The sequence below is a fragment of the Vigna unguiculata genome, chromosome 1, assembly GCF_004118075.2.
Source record: "Vigna unguiculata cultivar IT97K-499-35 chromosome 1, ASM411807v1, whole genome shotgun sequence".
In the NCBI taxonomy this organism is placed as follows: domain Eukaryota; kingdom Viridiplantae; phylum Streptophyta; class Magnoliopsida; order Fabales; family Fabaceae; genus Vigna; species Vigna unguiculata.
In genome coordinates, this window is record NC_040279.1 from 24,060,384 (window position 1) to 24,077,297 (window position 16,914).

Consider the following 16,914-nt stretch of genomic DNA (forward strand, 5'->3'; position numbering starts at 1 on the left):
CACTATCCCCTTCCCGGAGCTGAGGCCCCCCTCCATCAATGGGTTCTAAGAATGCCCAGAAAGTGGAAAGATGCTTTATTCCAACAAGAAGAACCAAAGTGGGAGTAGATGCTCGAAAGAACACTCCCCCCCGTCTTACCACAGTTGTAACTAAAAGAGTGAGTAGTTAAATACGTTATAAGATTATCGAGCAAATAACAGTTGAAAAGGCTGTTAGTTTCTTTTGTGCATCTTTCTCCCATGCTTTCTCTGTTGACCGAGAGTGTCATGAAAGAAACATCAGTCTACACAGCAGGTCAAAGCCTTTTTTGGGGTCCAAGGGTCTCGCCCCCTACTACCCAATTCCTGACCCTACCACCTATATTTGATTGGATGGCGCAACCATAACTGAAGCAATGGATTTAGTAGCTAGCTCAACTCTATTTAACAGGACCTTAGTGAGAGATGAATGTGCCACACTTTTCCCTGATTCAGAAAGCACACCGTAGAAAGATTCTAAATATGTGGAACGGTCCCAGAAAGGAGTTGAAGATTCCACCTGAACCAGGGTCGTGCTAAAACGGTTGACCCCAATCTTATTCAAGTTGTTTTTGATATTCCCTAACTTTTCCCATCCGCCTAGTATCTAGCTGCAATCCTTCCCTTACCGGATCGGGCCTTAAGCCTTTGAACTAGCACTACAAAAAACAGCTTATCAATGCTCCTTAGCGGTGAAGTCCCTCAAGAGATGAAGACGTAAGCTTTCCTTATGATCCTTGGCCTTGCTTGAAAGTCTCACTTATCTTTCGTCCACCTTTTTTCCCTGACTTTTAGCGATAGTCAGATGAACTTGTTACTTCTTAAGGTTGTCCTCTCTCGGCTGGATGTTGATCCAAGGCCAATGCTCACTCGACAGCCTAAAAGCATGGCCTAAATCGATAGAAATGTCTCGCCTAAGAGTTGGGAACAACTAAAAACAAAGTGACAAACAAGTGCGTGATGATTAGCATAGCGCATTTATAAATACTTTTCTCCAGCGACTTTTTGTCCTATATTCTGATGGCCCACTAGATTTGATATCCATAAGGATATAGAGCGAGTCCACCCAAATTCTGTATTGCTTCGCCTATTGGTCAAGTGGCTTAAAGCTTATATAAGGATGTCAATCATAGTTGCTTTCGTCCAAAAATCTCAATCTCAAGGGAAGTTAGTACTTTCATCAGCATACAACTATCCGTTGTACTGCACTCTCCAAGTTTGCTTGTGTCCCCCTTCTTCTTTATGACGGTTCAACCCTAATTCCAGCGAGGAGTGACTCATTGGAGCTCGAATATAGAAGGGCTACTCTAATCACTCCAGTCGCATCCGGATTTGATCTATCTACTCAATAATTCATCTGGTGACTTATAAGCTCATGTTTCTACGATCTTAATTTGTATTTACTTACGTTCAAACGTGACAAGAAAGCTTGGAGATGGAAAATTCATCCGCTAGTTTTTATAAATTTGAGATTTTTCCACATCAACAACGTCCAATGAATTTGCAAGGGTCCCTACTATCGAGATGCGGAAACTCGTTGGTGGGTGCCAGAGAGGAAGCCGACCTATTAAGCGTAAGCTCTACGTGGATGCCATTACTTGACTCAATCTATCAAGGTGATGAAACAACGAAGCTCTTTCTCGATGTCAAGAGCACATATGACATCTTTCTTTCTGATTTGCTTTGCCACCTCTCCTAAACTTCCCCTAAAAGAAGCCTGGGAATTGAATTCGAGATTGTCTCACTCGACCTCCTCGCAAGAACACACCTAAAGGTAGACATGAGCACCGGGCTAATGCTTTGCTTTTAGTGGGAACCGATGGAGATTGAGGTGAAGGACACTGGCCTGGGCAGTATGCTTTTGGTCCTGATACAATAGTTTACGAGCATTATAATCTTTATTTACCATTTTATTTGGGGAAAAATTCAGGACATTAACAACACAAGATAACAAGAACAACCTTAACAGTCAGAAGCAGATCACTCAACCCATTTGGCTTACACTCCTTCACAACACAGGCCACAAAGGGCAATCTGTCATAAAGCTTTTTGGTAAACATGAGAGTAACATTTTTCATGTCACCCTCTTCCACCAAACCTGCAATTGGTATTATTTAGGCCAATCAGTTGTTTTCAGTGATGAATTAAAAAAACAGGTTCCTTATATATATATATATATATATATATATATATATATATATATATATATACAACAACTTCTTTCAATAAAAATTTACCGTGGTGTTTTATGAACATGGTGACCCATTTGCAAGCATTTGTTCCAAAATAATGAGCAAATGTTGTTGCAGTGATATCATCCACAAATTGTTATGTAGACTACCCTCACCCTGTCTCATGATTTATCATGACAACTTGAAATTTCCCTGTTGGACTAGGGATAAAAGACGTACTTTCACTGCACCGTCACATGAAGTTGTGCAAGTATGCTTTGTCTACTTTGAGAGGCTGTCCCGTCGGCCATCAACATTAAATTGCATTCATTGCATGGAAGGCCATTGTCTGAATTTTCAAGTTGAAAAAAAAATTAATAAAACACCTTTAAAGCAAGTTAAAGCAAATTCAAGCTGGCATTAATGTTGAAGTCGTAACAGGAGCTGGGTTATTGGGAAGCGTTGAAGATGTTCAAGAACGAGCCCTTTATCCGAAGGATTTGGAAAAGGTTATGCAGGCGGGTGTTCATTTGTCGTTTGCAATTCCTGTAGTTTTTCACCCCCAAGCACCTTGCATTATATCATCCTAATTACACGGTCAAGCCCCTTATAAGAGACAATATATTCTACGAGATTACTATTTATTCAAGGTGGGGCTGGGCAGTAGCACCGAGATCTCATAGAGGAGATAACGTTGTGCATATCAGGGCTATTTCTGGACTTCCTTGAGTTGAGTAAGCTCGGTAGCTAATCTAGTAAAGTAAAATAGTCTTGATTCTTTTCCCTTCACTTAACACAAAGTAATGGTTTTTATGCAATGTCGAAAGGGTCCTGATGTAGTGGGATCATTCGAGGGCCCTAATTCCAGCGGAGAAAAATATGAATGAAAAATCTCGCTAAATAGAATTGGGTCCATGAATCTAAGAAATAGTGTCGCCCTACTGAAGTACCTAAGGTGCGCTCCACCCGGTGACTAAGAAATTGGCTTATGACCTCCCCCTCCATGTCATGCGGTAATTATTCCTCTAAGAAGCATAACATATGTAAGAAAGGGAGCCAGGACGATGGAAGAGCCATGGCCCGTATGATGGGCAACTATCTCCTGCGGTTTGGAGAGGACTCAACTGTTACATGTCTATCGACGAGGGATCTCAGATTGCATGGCAGGTCTACCCCTTCGAAAATTGGTAGATCATCAGTCTGACTACTAATCAGAGGAATCCGCCTATCGATCCAGACATTCCTTTAACATGTCATCTAAGAAAAACTTACTTCTAAAGCAAACCAGACTGAAGACAGTAGAGAAAGACTTTTTGAACCCCCTCTTGTATATGTAGAACAATAGCCCACCTTTTATACCTTTAATAGCGTGTCTAACAACGAATGCGAGAGAATGAGACTCATAGGTAGTATTTGTTACTTGCACGTTGGTGCTTAGCTTTCCCTCTAAAGGAGAAGGCTATAGGTCCTTGCTATTCTTATGAGTGATACGAATACTAATACCATCAATTAGCGCAACCTGGTTCTACTTGACTAAGCCCTGTGATCGTCCAAAGAGGGAGTTTGCTATTATCAAAGAAGTCCTCCTTTCTGCCTTTGTGAGAGTTGGCCGAGGGGGCAAGCTGTGGAGCGAAGGGTCTTTCACCTTTGATTTGATGATAATTGTATCATCCTTGCCGCCTCACATGCTAATATTTCGATCCGTTGATCTACTACATCGGAGAGCGTTGAGAATCCTTTGGAAAAGGCGGTGAATGGCGTAGGGTAGAGTGCTTATTTCATTCCTTGGCGAGCAATGATGCTCAAATCGCTCCCATATATACGGTTAAGCAAGCCCTACCGCCAGCTTCCACCCTGACTAGTCTGCCCCCCTCTTGCAAGGATTCGACGCCTCCACTTGATGGTCCAAGTGAAGTGAATAGGCAGTGCCTACATCCTTAGATGATTAGGCGGTATGATTTGAATATACCACATCAATTCGTTATGTATGGATGATGAGATTCCATTGATACAGAGCCATTCGTTCTTTTTTCTCTGATAGATGGTCAGAACTTCCTCATATTCGTTACACCTTTGATGTGAGGAATAAAACCTTCACACCAGTTGGAAGGTGAGGTTAACCAACGCGCCCAATAGGATAAGGCAAGTCAGTTTGAAAGCAAGGCAAACAACCTTTGCCTCTTGGTGGGACTACCCATCCCAACCAGAGGTATGCTAATAAGAGTTGACATGAAATGGATCACGGAAAAAGATATATCTGATGAATGATTCAATCCCCTCTCATCCACACGGGTCTTGCTTGATGGGAGAGAGAAAGCTTCCAGACTACCTTTTCCAGCACGAGGCCACCTACTACATCATGCCCGATTGCATCATACTCTACTGGTTCACCTTCGAAACAAGTCTCTGCACCTGAGACACATCCTTCTCCTATTGCTTATTATTTTTCCTATATTGTGGTGGCTTATTCATCCCAACAATTTGGCCTTCTCTTCATCTATCTGAATCCTCAAAGAATCACTATTTTGATTAAAGATTTGCCGCGAGCAGAATTATGTTCCAAGGCTTCGCACCTAATCGACCTACCCACTCATCAATCACGGTGTTCAGCGGGCGCAATACTCATCCTTCTTGAGCTTCCCATTAACCCATTTAATGTCGTGTTGTTGTTGTAGGGCGTAGTGAGCTCGATCTACTAAATCATAGGTTGAGCCGCGAGTTGGATTAAATATAATTGCGTTATGAAAGAACGTTCGATCATCAAACACTTGACCAACAAACCAATGTCCATCCATCCCTTGTCTCCGACCAGAAGATAGAGACTACGTTAGGAGCTTCTTTTCCTTCTGCCCAGCCTTGAATCGAATCTTGGATCAACGCCCTTTTTCGTTATTCCTGAGGCAGGTTCGGTGATTCATGCCATGTCGGATGAGCAAGATATGCGGAAGATAGGTGTCATCTTAATATAGATGGTTTTATTCCCCTTAAAGGTGGTTTTGTTTGCTCTGGTCCAACACTCACATCTTCCCAGTAAGAACATTAAGAATAGTCCATTGCCTTGCTTCAGGCCCCCTTCAAATGGTGAAATAACGATTATTCCTCCGACTAGACGATAAATGCTTGCTTCAAGATTGAACAACGAATCTCATGATTGTATTAGTCCAAATGAGCCGGATTTAGCCCAAAGTCTACTACTTTATGATGCAATTAATTATGGAAGTAGGCAGTCAATGTCGATGATAGAGAGATTATGGGAATATACTGACCGAGAAGGGTTTGGCACCTCGATGTCGGCTCTTTGCCACCTGGGGTGTAGATAGCTTGGGTTCATCTGCAGGATGTGTGGAGAGGGCCTCAACTGGACCACTTAAAGACTCGTTGGCTCCGCGCTCTATTCGGAGTGCGTAGCCGGTAAGGAAGTCTTTATTAAGTTCGCAATGAACATCTTACTTGTGCCAGCAGTTCCCTTTCGTTTAGTTGGTGAAAGCTAAGGTTATTCCTTTAGGTCCCCGTTCAGGAGGCATTTTGAACATCTAATTGGAATAGACGAACTTGCAAAATGAATTTGTTTATCATAAAGGGATTTGTTGTTCCTCCTGGCGGATTATTTATACTTATTGTAAATATCAATACTTAATGTTGTAAAAATATTTATACTTAATTAGTTTTAATCTTATGAAAAAGTGAACTAAAAAATGCACTTCAATTATTAAAAAAAATTGGGACAAAATTGAACCAAAGACACAAAAATGGGGACTAAATTGAAACAATGAGATACATATGGGTATTAAATTGAAATCAGTACAATGACATTTGTCACACGTGGCATTATCCTGCCACGTGACACTAACATTGCCACGTGTGACAACATGCATGAACTTGACACGTGGCAACAACAAAATTTTGAAAAAAAATTAAAAAATAAAATAAAAAAACTAGAGAGTGACACGTGGCATGTCGTTAACGACATTAATTATTTTTTTCTGAAAGGATCTAATTGAGATATTTTTTTCAAAAATGGAGACACAATTGACATTTTTTCCCGAATATATCAAATTGACACATTCCTACCAAAATGGGTATCATTCGAGTAATTAAACCTAGTTTGCATTTTGACAATGATGGTATTATGGTGATGTTATGCATTGGTTTTATAAAAATAATAAATAATAATATTATATATATATATATATAATAATTATAATAATATTATTATATATATAATAATAATATTTATAATAAAAATAAATAATAATAATATATTATTTTTTATCTTTAGGGCAAAATGATATTTTTATATTTTAATCTATTAAAACTTTTTTATTTATTTATCATATCAACCGATCACTCTCAAATCTCATTCCAAATTTATTCATTCTCATCCTCAAATCTCTTGAAAAAAAATAACACATATTTATCATTTAATCCACTGATATTTATCTTTCCACTCTCATTTAAATCAATTATCACAAAAGAACTTAGATTAAAAACCACTATTTTGATGACAAAAATAATGCACCGATAACAAATATTAAATAAACATAAAAAATGTCGTGTTGAAATAATCTTTTCGATAATTTCAGTTAATTAAAGATAATAATCTATGACCAAGTAATTAATTAATTAATTAAAAGAACCTTAAGATTATTTTAATTTAGTATAGCTTCTACTCCAAAAACAATTATTTATTTGAAGTCGTATATCTACCGGTTCACACGTAACTGTTGTTCAATTTATTACTAATAATCAGAATCTGATGACATAGCTCATCGAAAGATGCAGAAAAGAAAATCGCCCCACACGAACCGAAACCGTGCCACGTATCCAACTACCAGTGATATATCGATGCGGTGTGGGCCCGGCCCACACTATTTAACTGTTCATTTCTAACATTAATCGTATCGACCAAACTAAACTTAACCACTAAGCACTCTTCTCTCAGTTCCGATTCCCAAACTCAGAATCCACCATGTCGTTTCCCTTCAGCCACACCCACCACCGCAGAGACGACGACGACGACGACGAACGACGCACCGCTTACCCTCCGCCGGGAAACACCTTCCCCAACCCTCACCAACAGCCGCCCCCACCATTCTACGGCGCTCCTCAACCACCACCCCCTGAGCCCGAGACCAACGTGTTCCACACCTCTCACGTGCCGCCACCAGGACACGTGTCGCAGGATTTCGGCTACTCAGCTCCCCCGTCTCATCATCACCACCACCATCATCATCATGAAGCCGATCACGGGTACTCCCACGGGTACTCCCCTGCTCTCGATGCAGCTGATTACCCCCCTCCTGGAACCACCTCCACCGTTCACCACGTGGCTCACGAGTCCCACCACCACACCCCTCATTTCTCTTCTCACAACGCTCCCAGCAGCACCACCACTGTGACCCACGTCAGCCACCAGACGAACACCGGTCTCCGGAGCAAACCTACAGTGAGGGTTGTCACCAAAGCTGCGCCCGATTTCTCTCTCACCATTCGTCATGGCCAAGTCATTCTCGCACCCTCCGATCCCTCCAATGAGTACCAGGTAGCTCCTCGTGTCTCCCTCGCAACCCCAATTCGCGCAAAATGTGATTTTTTTTTCTGTGATAGATTAATTATTTTTTATTTGAGTATTTGTGAAATGCAGCATTGGTACAAGGATGAGAAGTACAGCACGAGGGTGAAGGATGAAGAGGGGTGCCCTGCTTTCTCTTTGGTCAACAAGGCCACTGGTGAGGCCTTGAAGCATTCCATTGGTGGCTCTCATCCAGTAAGATCTTTCTCTCAAGGTTTACTCTTTCATTTCGGAGTGTTTCTTTTTGTTTGATGTCATTGTGCTTGATAATTGCTTTGCTGCTTTTACAATTTGGAATATGGAATGGGAATTTGTGTTGGTTGAATGATCCCAATGTTCAGTGCATTGGCGCAATTGGGGATCAGCATCACTGGATGAGGATTGGACGGATTAAATTTCAGATGAACAATTTTAGTTTTATTTATGGGTTATGATGGGATCCGTTTGATTTTCATCCAAACGGGTTACAGTTATTAGCGACTCTGTGTGTTAAATTCCTGATTGCAGGAAATTTGTGTGATCCATTGAATGTTGATGTGTGTTAGTGAAAGTGGATACCAGTCTGTGATCTTGGTTTTCTGTTACTACTGAGTATGTATTTACTGTAGTAACAACATGACTGCTTTACTAGCTTTTCTGCTTCCAATAAATGGCTAATGTACATACCAAAAATGGGGTTTATGGGTGGATGAAAGGGAATGAGTGCTAAAAAGAAAAAGTAAAGAGAAAAGAAAATGATGGAGTTGGTAAATGATATAATGGAAGGTGAACAGAGAGACACGAGAAAAATGAGTTGGAAATCAGATGGAACTGAGAGTGAATATGTATCATAATAACGCTAAAATCAGAATAGTGAAGCTAGGACATTTTGTCAATGGCTTTAATAATGACAGGGTTGGAGCTTTATGCTTTTATGATAAAGATGCGTTGGTGTGTTGTTCTGATGGGCAAATTTCAAAACTGTTTGCATTGGGGTAGCTGCAATGCGACTTCTTGGGTAAACCTTTTGTTGGTTTGTCTATTTCCTTTTCACTGACATGATTCACATGAACATAAAATGGGTTAAACTTCAAAGTGAATAGAAAGAAATAAAAAGTTTAATCAAGAGCAACAGTAAAACAATCCTGTGTACATTGAAAAATTTTATAATTGTTTTGTAGGTTCGGCTGATAGCTTACAATCCAGAGTACCTTGACGAGTCTATTTTATGGACTGAGAGCAGAGACCTAGGTGATGGGCACAGAGCTATAAGGATGGTGAATAACGTTCATCTTAATGTGGATGCTTTCCAAGGTGATAAGAAATCTGGAGGTGTGCATGATGGCACTACAATTGTCCTCTGGGACTGGAACAAAGGTGATAACCAGCAGTGGAAGATCTTACCTTACTGTAAGTTCTCTATCCATATAACATAATAAACTAAATCTTACTGTTTCTCATTTTTCTTTAATCTTTACGATAATGCTTAATGCAGGAGTGGAGTGGCTTTGAAGATGCTGAGTTAAGAGGACCATTGGCCTTGTATCTGAGTGGTTTGTGCTTTGAATATTTTCCTTGCGGGTGTTATCTAGAATATGAATGATCTGGTGCATTTACTGCTACTATGCGATGCAATCAGCTTTTTTAATTGAATAAAGTGTGTGTTTATCTATTACTACTGCGTACATGTGACACTGGTTTATTGTGCTGATTACCATATATTGATATTTGTGGTGTATACAGTTCATGTACCTCTTTATATATCTTTGTTTCATCTGTCACTGATGGCTATTTAACTAACATTGCAAGTACAATGTGGCTAACCATCATCATGAGCTTCTTTCAATGTTTCATTATGTCTTAAAATTTCTTTTGTATTTTAAGTTACTCGTTGAGGCAGTTGAACAATTTGAACAGTTTATATTAAGAAGTTGTAAGAAGTTAATGAGAGAAACGTGTGATAAGATGAATAATTCAAGCGATAGATAGAGAGAAAAAATTACTTATTAAGAAGTTGTAAAAAGTTGGTGTATGTATGCTATTATTTTGAAATATATTATATTTGAATTTTTACTTGAATAGGAGTACTTTCAGGGTATTTTTAAATTTATATGACTTTTTATAACATTAAAGATCTTATTTCTTTTATTTTTAATTCTTTGTATATGCTATTACATATTTTAAATTTCTTCGATATTATATTTAATTGAAAATATTTAAATATAACAACATTATAATGTTAGAAATTCTTAATTTGAATTTGATTTTAAACTTAAGCCACTTTTTTCATAATATATTTTTAAAGGACTATTTTCATATATATATATATATATATATATATATATATATATATATATATATATATATATATATATATATATATATATATATATAACAAGTAAATATCATTCGGCTTTGATTGAACATATATTCCAACTTGTTCAGCAATTCAACAATCAACAGCGAGTCACCGGAATTCCGTCATTAACCACCGTTTGTCAAAATTTGCAAAATCTTACACTTCTCTCCTATGTTCTCTTCGCATATTTATTTTCATTTCATTCACTTCACTTCATTTAAAGAGATAATAATTATTAAATGTCATTATGAGTTAATTAATTATTAATTATATAGGTTAAATTATACTTTTAGTCCCCATTTTCGTAGCAAAATTTGAATTTGGTCCCTCAATTGTTTTTTATCTCAATCTGGTCCCTATTGTGAGAAATTTGATCCAATCAAGTCATTTCTGTTAGTGATATAGTAACGGTGTTAAATGGGGTGTCACGTGTCGGCTTCTGGATTTTTTGAATTTTTTTGAATTTTTTAATTACTTTTTTAAAAATTTTAAAAAAATTAAAATTTTGCCACGTGTCAAGCTGACATCGTGCCACGTGGCAGTGACAGTGCCACATGTCACTATTATGGGATGTGTCATTTTCTCATTCTCAATTTGGTCCATATATTTTAATTTTTGTTTCAATTTAGTCCCAATTTTTGTAAAAATTGTGCAATTTTGTCCCTCTCCAAATTGAAACCAAATTTAATTTCTATATAAATATGCACAAATATTTCTATCAAAATTGATATTTCAAGTAAATATTTTTAACAAGATTAAGTTTATTTTAATTTATATTTTACATTAAACTTTATTTAAAATTGTTTTAAAGTTGTTAATAGAAAATAATGCTAATAAAAAAATTCATAAGTTATATTGATATTTTATTATATTACACTTTAATATTATTTTTTATTAGAATTTATATTTTAAATAATTGTATATTTTTAAAATGTGTAAAATTCAATAATTTCTATACAAATGTTTTAGTTGGTATAAAAATAACAATTATATAATTTAAGAAAAATTAAATAGTTTATGTAACAATAAAAAACAAATAAATTTAAAATTTGAAAACAATTTTAAGTAAAATAAATTTAAAATTTGAAAACAATTTTAAGTAAAATCGAATGTGAAACAAATTTAAATAAACTTAGTTTTATTGAAAATATATAATAAAAATATCAATTTGAATAAAAAAATCAAATTTAATAAAAATATTTGTATAAAATTTTATAATTTTTGTTTCAATTTGGAAGGGGACGAAATTGCATAGTTTTTACAAAAATTGAGACTAAATTGAGTCAAAAATTAAAATACAGGGACCAAATTGAGAATGAGAAAATGACACCTCCCATAATAGTGACACGTGGCACTGTCACTGCCACGTGGCACGATGTCAGCTTGACACGTGGCAAATTTTTATTTTTTAAAAAAATTTTAAAAAATATATAAAAAATAAAATAAAAAATAAAAAATAAAAACATTCAAAAAATCCAGAAGCTGACACGTGAAACCCCATTTAACACCGTTACTACACCACTAACGGAAAGGACTTGATTGAATCAAATTTCCCAAAATAAGGACTAGATTGAGATAAAAAACAATTGAGGGACCAAATTCAAATTTTGCTACGAAAATGGAGACTAAAAATATAATTTAACTAATTATATACTATATGACCATGTCACCATTAGATTTGGCAAGAATCGCCTTCAGTCTAGTACATATCGGTCTACTAGGCCGACATGTATCGAGTCCTTTCTTACCCAACTAAGGTAACAATGTATCAAGTAATTAGGTCCACATGTAATTAAACTTATCAGATAATTAAGTCCATAGGTAATTGAGTCCCATAGTTAGAGTCTCTCAGTTAATTGGGTCTCTTGGTTCAGGTCCACCTAGGTAAAGATTATAAAACGTTACACGAGATAAATAATTACGTTTTCATTAATCATAACATTAATTTTTTACTAACGCACTTGGCTAAATTAAGCATCGATAGATAATCTTCTGTAGGTATAAGCCTACCTAGAGTTCGGAGGACGAGTACCTGAAAGTTGAAGGTCAACCGTGCTTTCAGAGTCCCCACATAATATATTCGGTCCCTAAGAATAATTGGCGATGAGTTGTTTAGAAGAGGATATAGCCGACCACTATTCAAGTGTGTTATAGTAGAACAAGCCGACTAGGTCCTACACAAATTGCATGAAGGCATCTATAGGTATCATTTTGGTGCAAGAACAATGACAACACAAGTACTTTAAGTTGGTTAATTTTGGTCAACTCTGGAGACACATTGTGTTGACTATATCAAGAAGGGTTTAACGAGGCACTAGATGAATAAAATGAGAGGTTACTACTACTACTAAATATCTTTGACTATTTGCTTACAACTTGTAAATTTAAAGTTTCTCACGCAGTTCCCTACCGCCTACCCAAGTGGTCCTAGTTGAACAACTTCACGAAGTTCCATGTCGCATATCTAGGCGGTCCTGGTTGAACCATTTCACGCAGTTCTTGGTCGCCTACTAATGCAGTCTTGGTTGAACCATTTTACACAGTTCACTGGCGCCTACCCAAGCGATCATGGGTGAACCATTTCAAGTAGAACCCTGCCCCTAACCAGACGGTCCTAGTTGGACATTTTCACGCAATTCCCTACCTCTCACCCAGATAGTCATGGTTGAACCATTTCATGCAGTTCCATGCCCCCTACCCAAATGGTCTTGGTTGAACCATTTCACGTAGTTCCCTACCTACCTAGGTGGTTCTGGTAGAACCATTTCACGTAATTCCATGTCGCCTACCCAGGCGGTCCTAGTTGAACCATTTCATGTAGTTCCTTGTTGCCCACCTAGGTGGTCCTGGTTGAAACATTTTGGGGGTTGACAATTACTAAGTGGAAAACATGTGGGGGTGGATGTTTTTAGCTTAACACCTATTTTGCCTTCCAAACCTCCATATACTCCTTATTTATACATGCCACCACCATGATCTAACCTCGTATCTTCCTTTTTATTCAACAACGCATAACAATTTAAGACCATTTCTGCTACAATCCATTTTCACATCAAATTCATCATGAGTTCTTGGAACTTTGGAGGCTCCTCTTCCTTACACCAAATTAAGGACCTACTTGTGATTCGAGACATTATAGACGACTTTAGTTTTGATGATGATTTTGAAGACATGCCATACGACCAAGAAGATGTTTAAACACCTTCAATTCAGTACAATCCAAATTTTAAAATTCAACTGGAGGAATGCATGCACTTCGATTCAAAAGACGAAATCGTGTCTGCAATAAACCACTACCACATCACCAATGGGTAGACCTTCATGGTTGTGGAATCCAAGCCCTATATATACGTAGAACGATGCATCAATTATAATAATGGTTATCAATGACGTTTAAGGGTCGGTTACAGCAAAGTCATATATAACTGAGAGATCAAGTCCATTGAGGCACCTCATACTTGTTTCTCTTCATTAATTTTCCAAGATCACTACAATAGCTTCGATTGTGCTCCATTTAGTGCGGACCAGCCCAAACATTCACATTAAAAGCTTGATTACATACATTAAAAGTAATTATGGCTATATTGTCTCATACAGAAAAGCATGGTTAGCAAAGGAAAAAGCAATTGCAATGTAGTTTGACAACTGGGAGCAATCCTATAATGACCTTCCCAGATGATTACAAGTTGTCTAGGAAACTAATCTTTGGACAATTTTTCAATACTCTTGTCCTCTAGTTAATGTTGATTGTGAGGATGACACATCCTACTACATTCTGGAATGTTGTTTATGGGGATTTAGACAATCCATTGAAGGGTTCAAATATTGTAAACTTGTTGTTCAAGTAGATGGAACATTCTTAACCGATAGATATCATGCCACCTTGCTAATTGCAATTGCTCAAGATGGAAATAGAAACATATTTCCTTTGCCATTTGCAATAATAGAAGGTGAGACAAAGGAGACACTGATTTAGTTCTTTCAACTACTACGAAAGCATGTAACTCCTCAACCAAATCTCTATGTGATAACAAATAGAGGCAAAGGCATTTTGTTAGCCTTACGCTCAAAAGAAGTTGATTAGGGAACCAGATAATCTTCACTCAGTCTACTACATACGTTATATGGGTTCCAACTTCAACAACAGGTTTAAAATTGCTAACCTAAAGAAAGATTTCGTTAATACATTTTCTTACCATTGCTTCCATATATCTATTCAATTTATCTTTCTAACCAAATCTTATTTCATTTACTATGTCATTTCATTTTCACAACCTACGAAGTCCAGCAACCCATTGTCCAAGCAAAACTTTCTGTAATGAGGTCTCAATTCCCGTAGGTGGTAGCTTGGATAGATAAAATTCCCCTACACAAGTGTCTCAGGCTTATGATATGGGTCGGAGGTACGACCACATGACGACAAACTTGGCTTAGTGCTTAAGGGGGCTCGATCCTTACCTATCTGTACACTATTGAAAAAATCCTTCAGAAACATAAATTCGTGGTTTGTTGAACGAGGCTTGGAGGCTAACTCTATGTTAAGAGCAGGTCATCAATATCCAGAAGACATAACTCCCGTACTTCAACAAAATAAGTAGAAATCATCAATTTGTCATGTTTATCTCTACATCGCGAGAATTTTGAATTGGAGGTGTAAGAGGTATTGAGCCCCCACCAATATCAGCGAAAACCAATCTCATTCGGTGTCGGATTAAAAGATTAGTGATTGTGGCCACTTCTAAGCAAATTGTCTGCCATGTCATCACATCATAGCTGTTTGTTCTTTTTCTCATCTGCCGCTTGTGAATTTTATCAATCCTGTGAAATGAGGACTATTGGTCAACCTATACAAGTCCAAATTTCATTCCAGACCCTCAAACATAAGGCTTTCGGACAACCAACTACTACAAGAATCCATAACGAAATGGATCAACCAATTCTAGATAAACCAAAAAAATGTTCTTACTATCGTACTAAAGGTCGTCATGTAAGCCAATGTCCATTTCGCCAATGAATTGGGTTGCTTTGTAATTTCAATAACTTTTTCTTACAATTTTGTCTTGTTTTATCTCACTATTAATTAATCCTTTTACGCCACGATAATATCTTCTTAACTTATCCAACAAACATACAAAAACTTCATCTTGTAATCGATTACAAAAACATGTAATCGAATACAATATTTTGTGATGTTTGATTTATATGATTTAATTGGCCAAAATTTGAGCATAATTACTAAAAAATTATAATTACAATTTTTTATTTTGTGATGTGAGTTATATATATATATATATATATATATATATATATATATATATATATATATATATATATATATATATATATATATATATATATATTTGTTTCTAGACTTAAAAATCTACAATTGTAAACCAAATTCTTAATTTTAAATGTGAATTTTGTGTATTTTAATGGTGTAATTAATTATTAATGATGACTTAAATGAACATATAAGGTCTATGAATTAATTAAAGAAATAAACAAAACATATACAAATTTGAGTAACAAACACAAATTAAAGATTTTTGTGATTTAAACAATAATATGAGGCTTAACTCACTTATCTAAATAGTCTCATGGTACTACTATTGTTATATGAAAATTTTATTAAATATAAAGAAAAAATATAAAAGATGACATCAAACTCATGATAACATTACATTGCACACATAAGTAAAAAATATTTATTATTTAAAAAAATACATCAGTATCTCACAAGATTTATCATTAACTAACTCTCTCACAATAAAAAAAAACTTTTAAAACTCATTATTACTTTTTAATAAGTCACTTCTCGTAAACACAATAGTTTATTCATTCTAAACATTACTTAATTCACAAACACAATAGTAATTCACAATAGTTTATTAATACTTTTTATATATTATTAGTGTCAAAGTGAGTTAACTCACCATGGGTTGAACAAAAAATTAGTTAGTTTAACTCTACTTACTTTTTGGTGTGTCAAAAATTTTGTAACTCGACTCGATCCACAACGGGTTGGTGGGTTAGTAGGTTGACTCACTTAAAGATGTTTTGGGCTTCCAACTTATTCTTACCAAAAAGAACTTGAAACTTTTGAAATGACGAGGAAGGACTGGATCACAAGTTCGCGATAGGATAAAGGGAAGATCCACGTGCAGAAGATTCTCTAATGTTGCTAAATGATTTTATTTTAATTTTTCTAGGATCATGTCTCATATTAGGAAGTCTAGGAGTAGTATCTTTACGAATCCGATTTTTTCTGCTTTTTCATTTGGACTAGTTCTTGTTTGTGTATTTTTATTCTATATTTTATCAAATTCCCATTAGAGCTACTTATTTACATGGGCGCTACAAATGTTTTAATAATATTTGTGGTGATGCTTATGAATGGTTTGGACTATTACCAAAATTTCTTGTTTGGAGTAAGAGCATGAGTAAATTTATAATGGGTTAAATATATTTTTAGTCCCTAGACTTGAATGCAAAATTAAAATTTTTCTTTATTCAAAACTTTGATACATTTTACTCCTCAGACTTTAAAAATAAATAAATATAGTAATTTTAACCTACAATTTTAATTGTTTTTACATATTAAATGACATTTAAAGCTGACATATGAGATAGTATGTGTCAAATGGTATAAACATCAAAATATAGTCGAAAACGTCGTTTGATATGTTAAAAAAATTTAACGCAATTAGGTTAGAAAGAGTATACCCATTCATGTTTAAAGTTTGAAAACTAAATTATATCAAAATTTTGGAATATTAACGAATTTCAATTTCATGTCAAAGTTTAGGGACTAAAAA

At 35.9% G+C, this 16,914-nt stretch overlaps 1 protein-coding gene across 1 annotated transcript; it reads left to right on the top strand.

Moving 5' to 3' along the window:
- Positions 1–7,068: 7,068 nt before the first annotated feature.
- On the top strand, positions 7,069–9,521 carry LOC114194575 (ricin B-like lectin R40G3). Its single transcript, XM_028084906.1, has 4 exons — positions 7,069–7,731; positions 7,834–7,956; positions 8,922–9,150; positions 9,236–9,521. Coding segments are annotated over exons 1-4 (927 nt in total). The 5' UTR covers positions 7,069–7,158; the 3' UTR covers positions 9,238–9,521.
- The last annotated feature ends 7,393 nt before the right edge of the window (positions 9,522–16,914 follow it).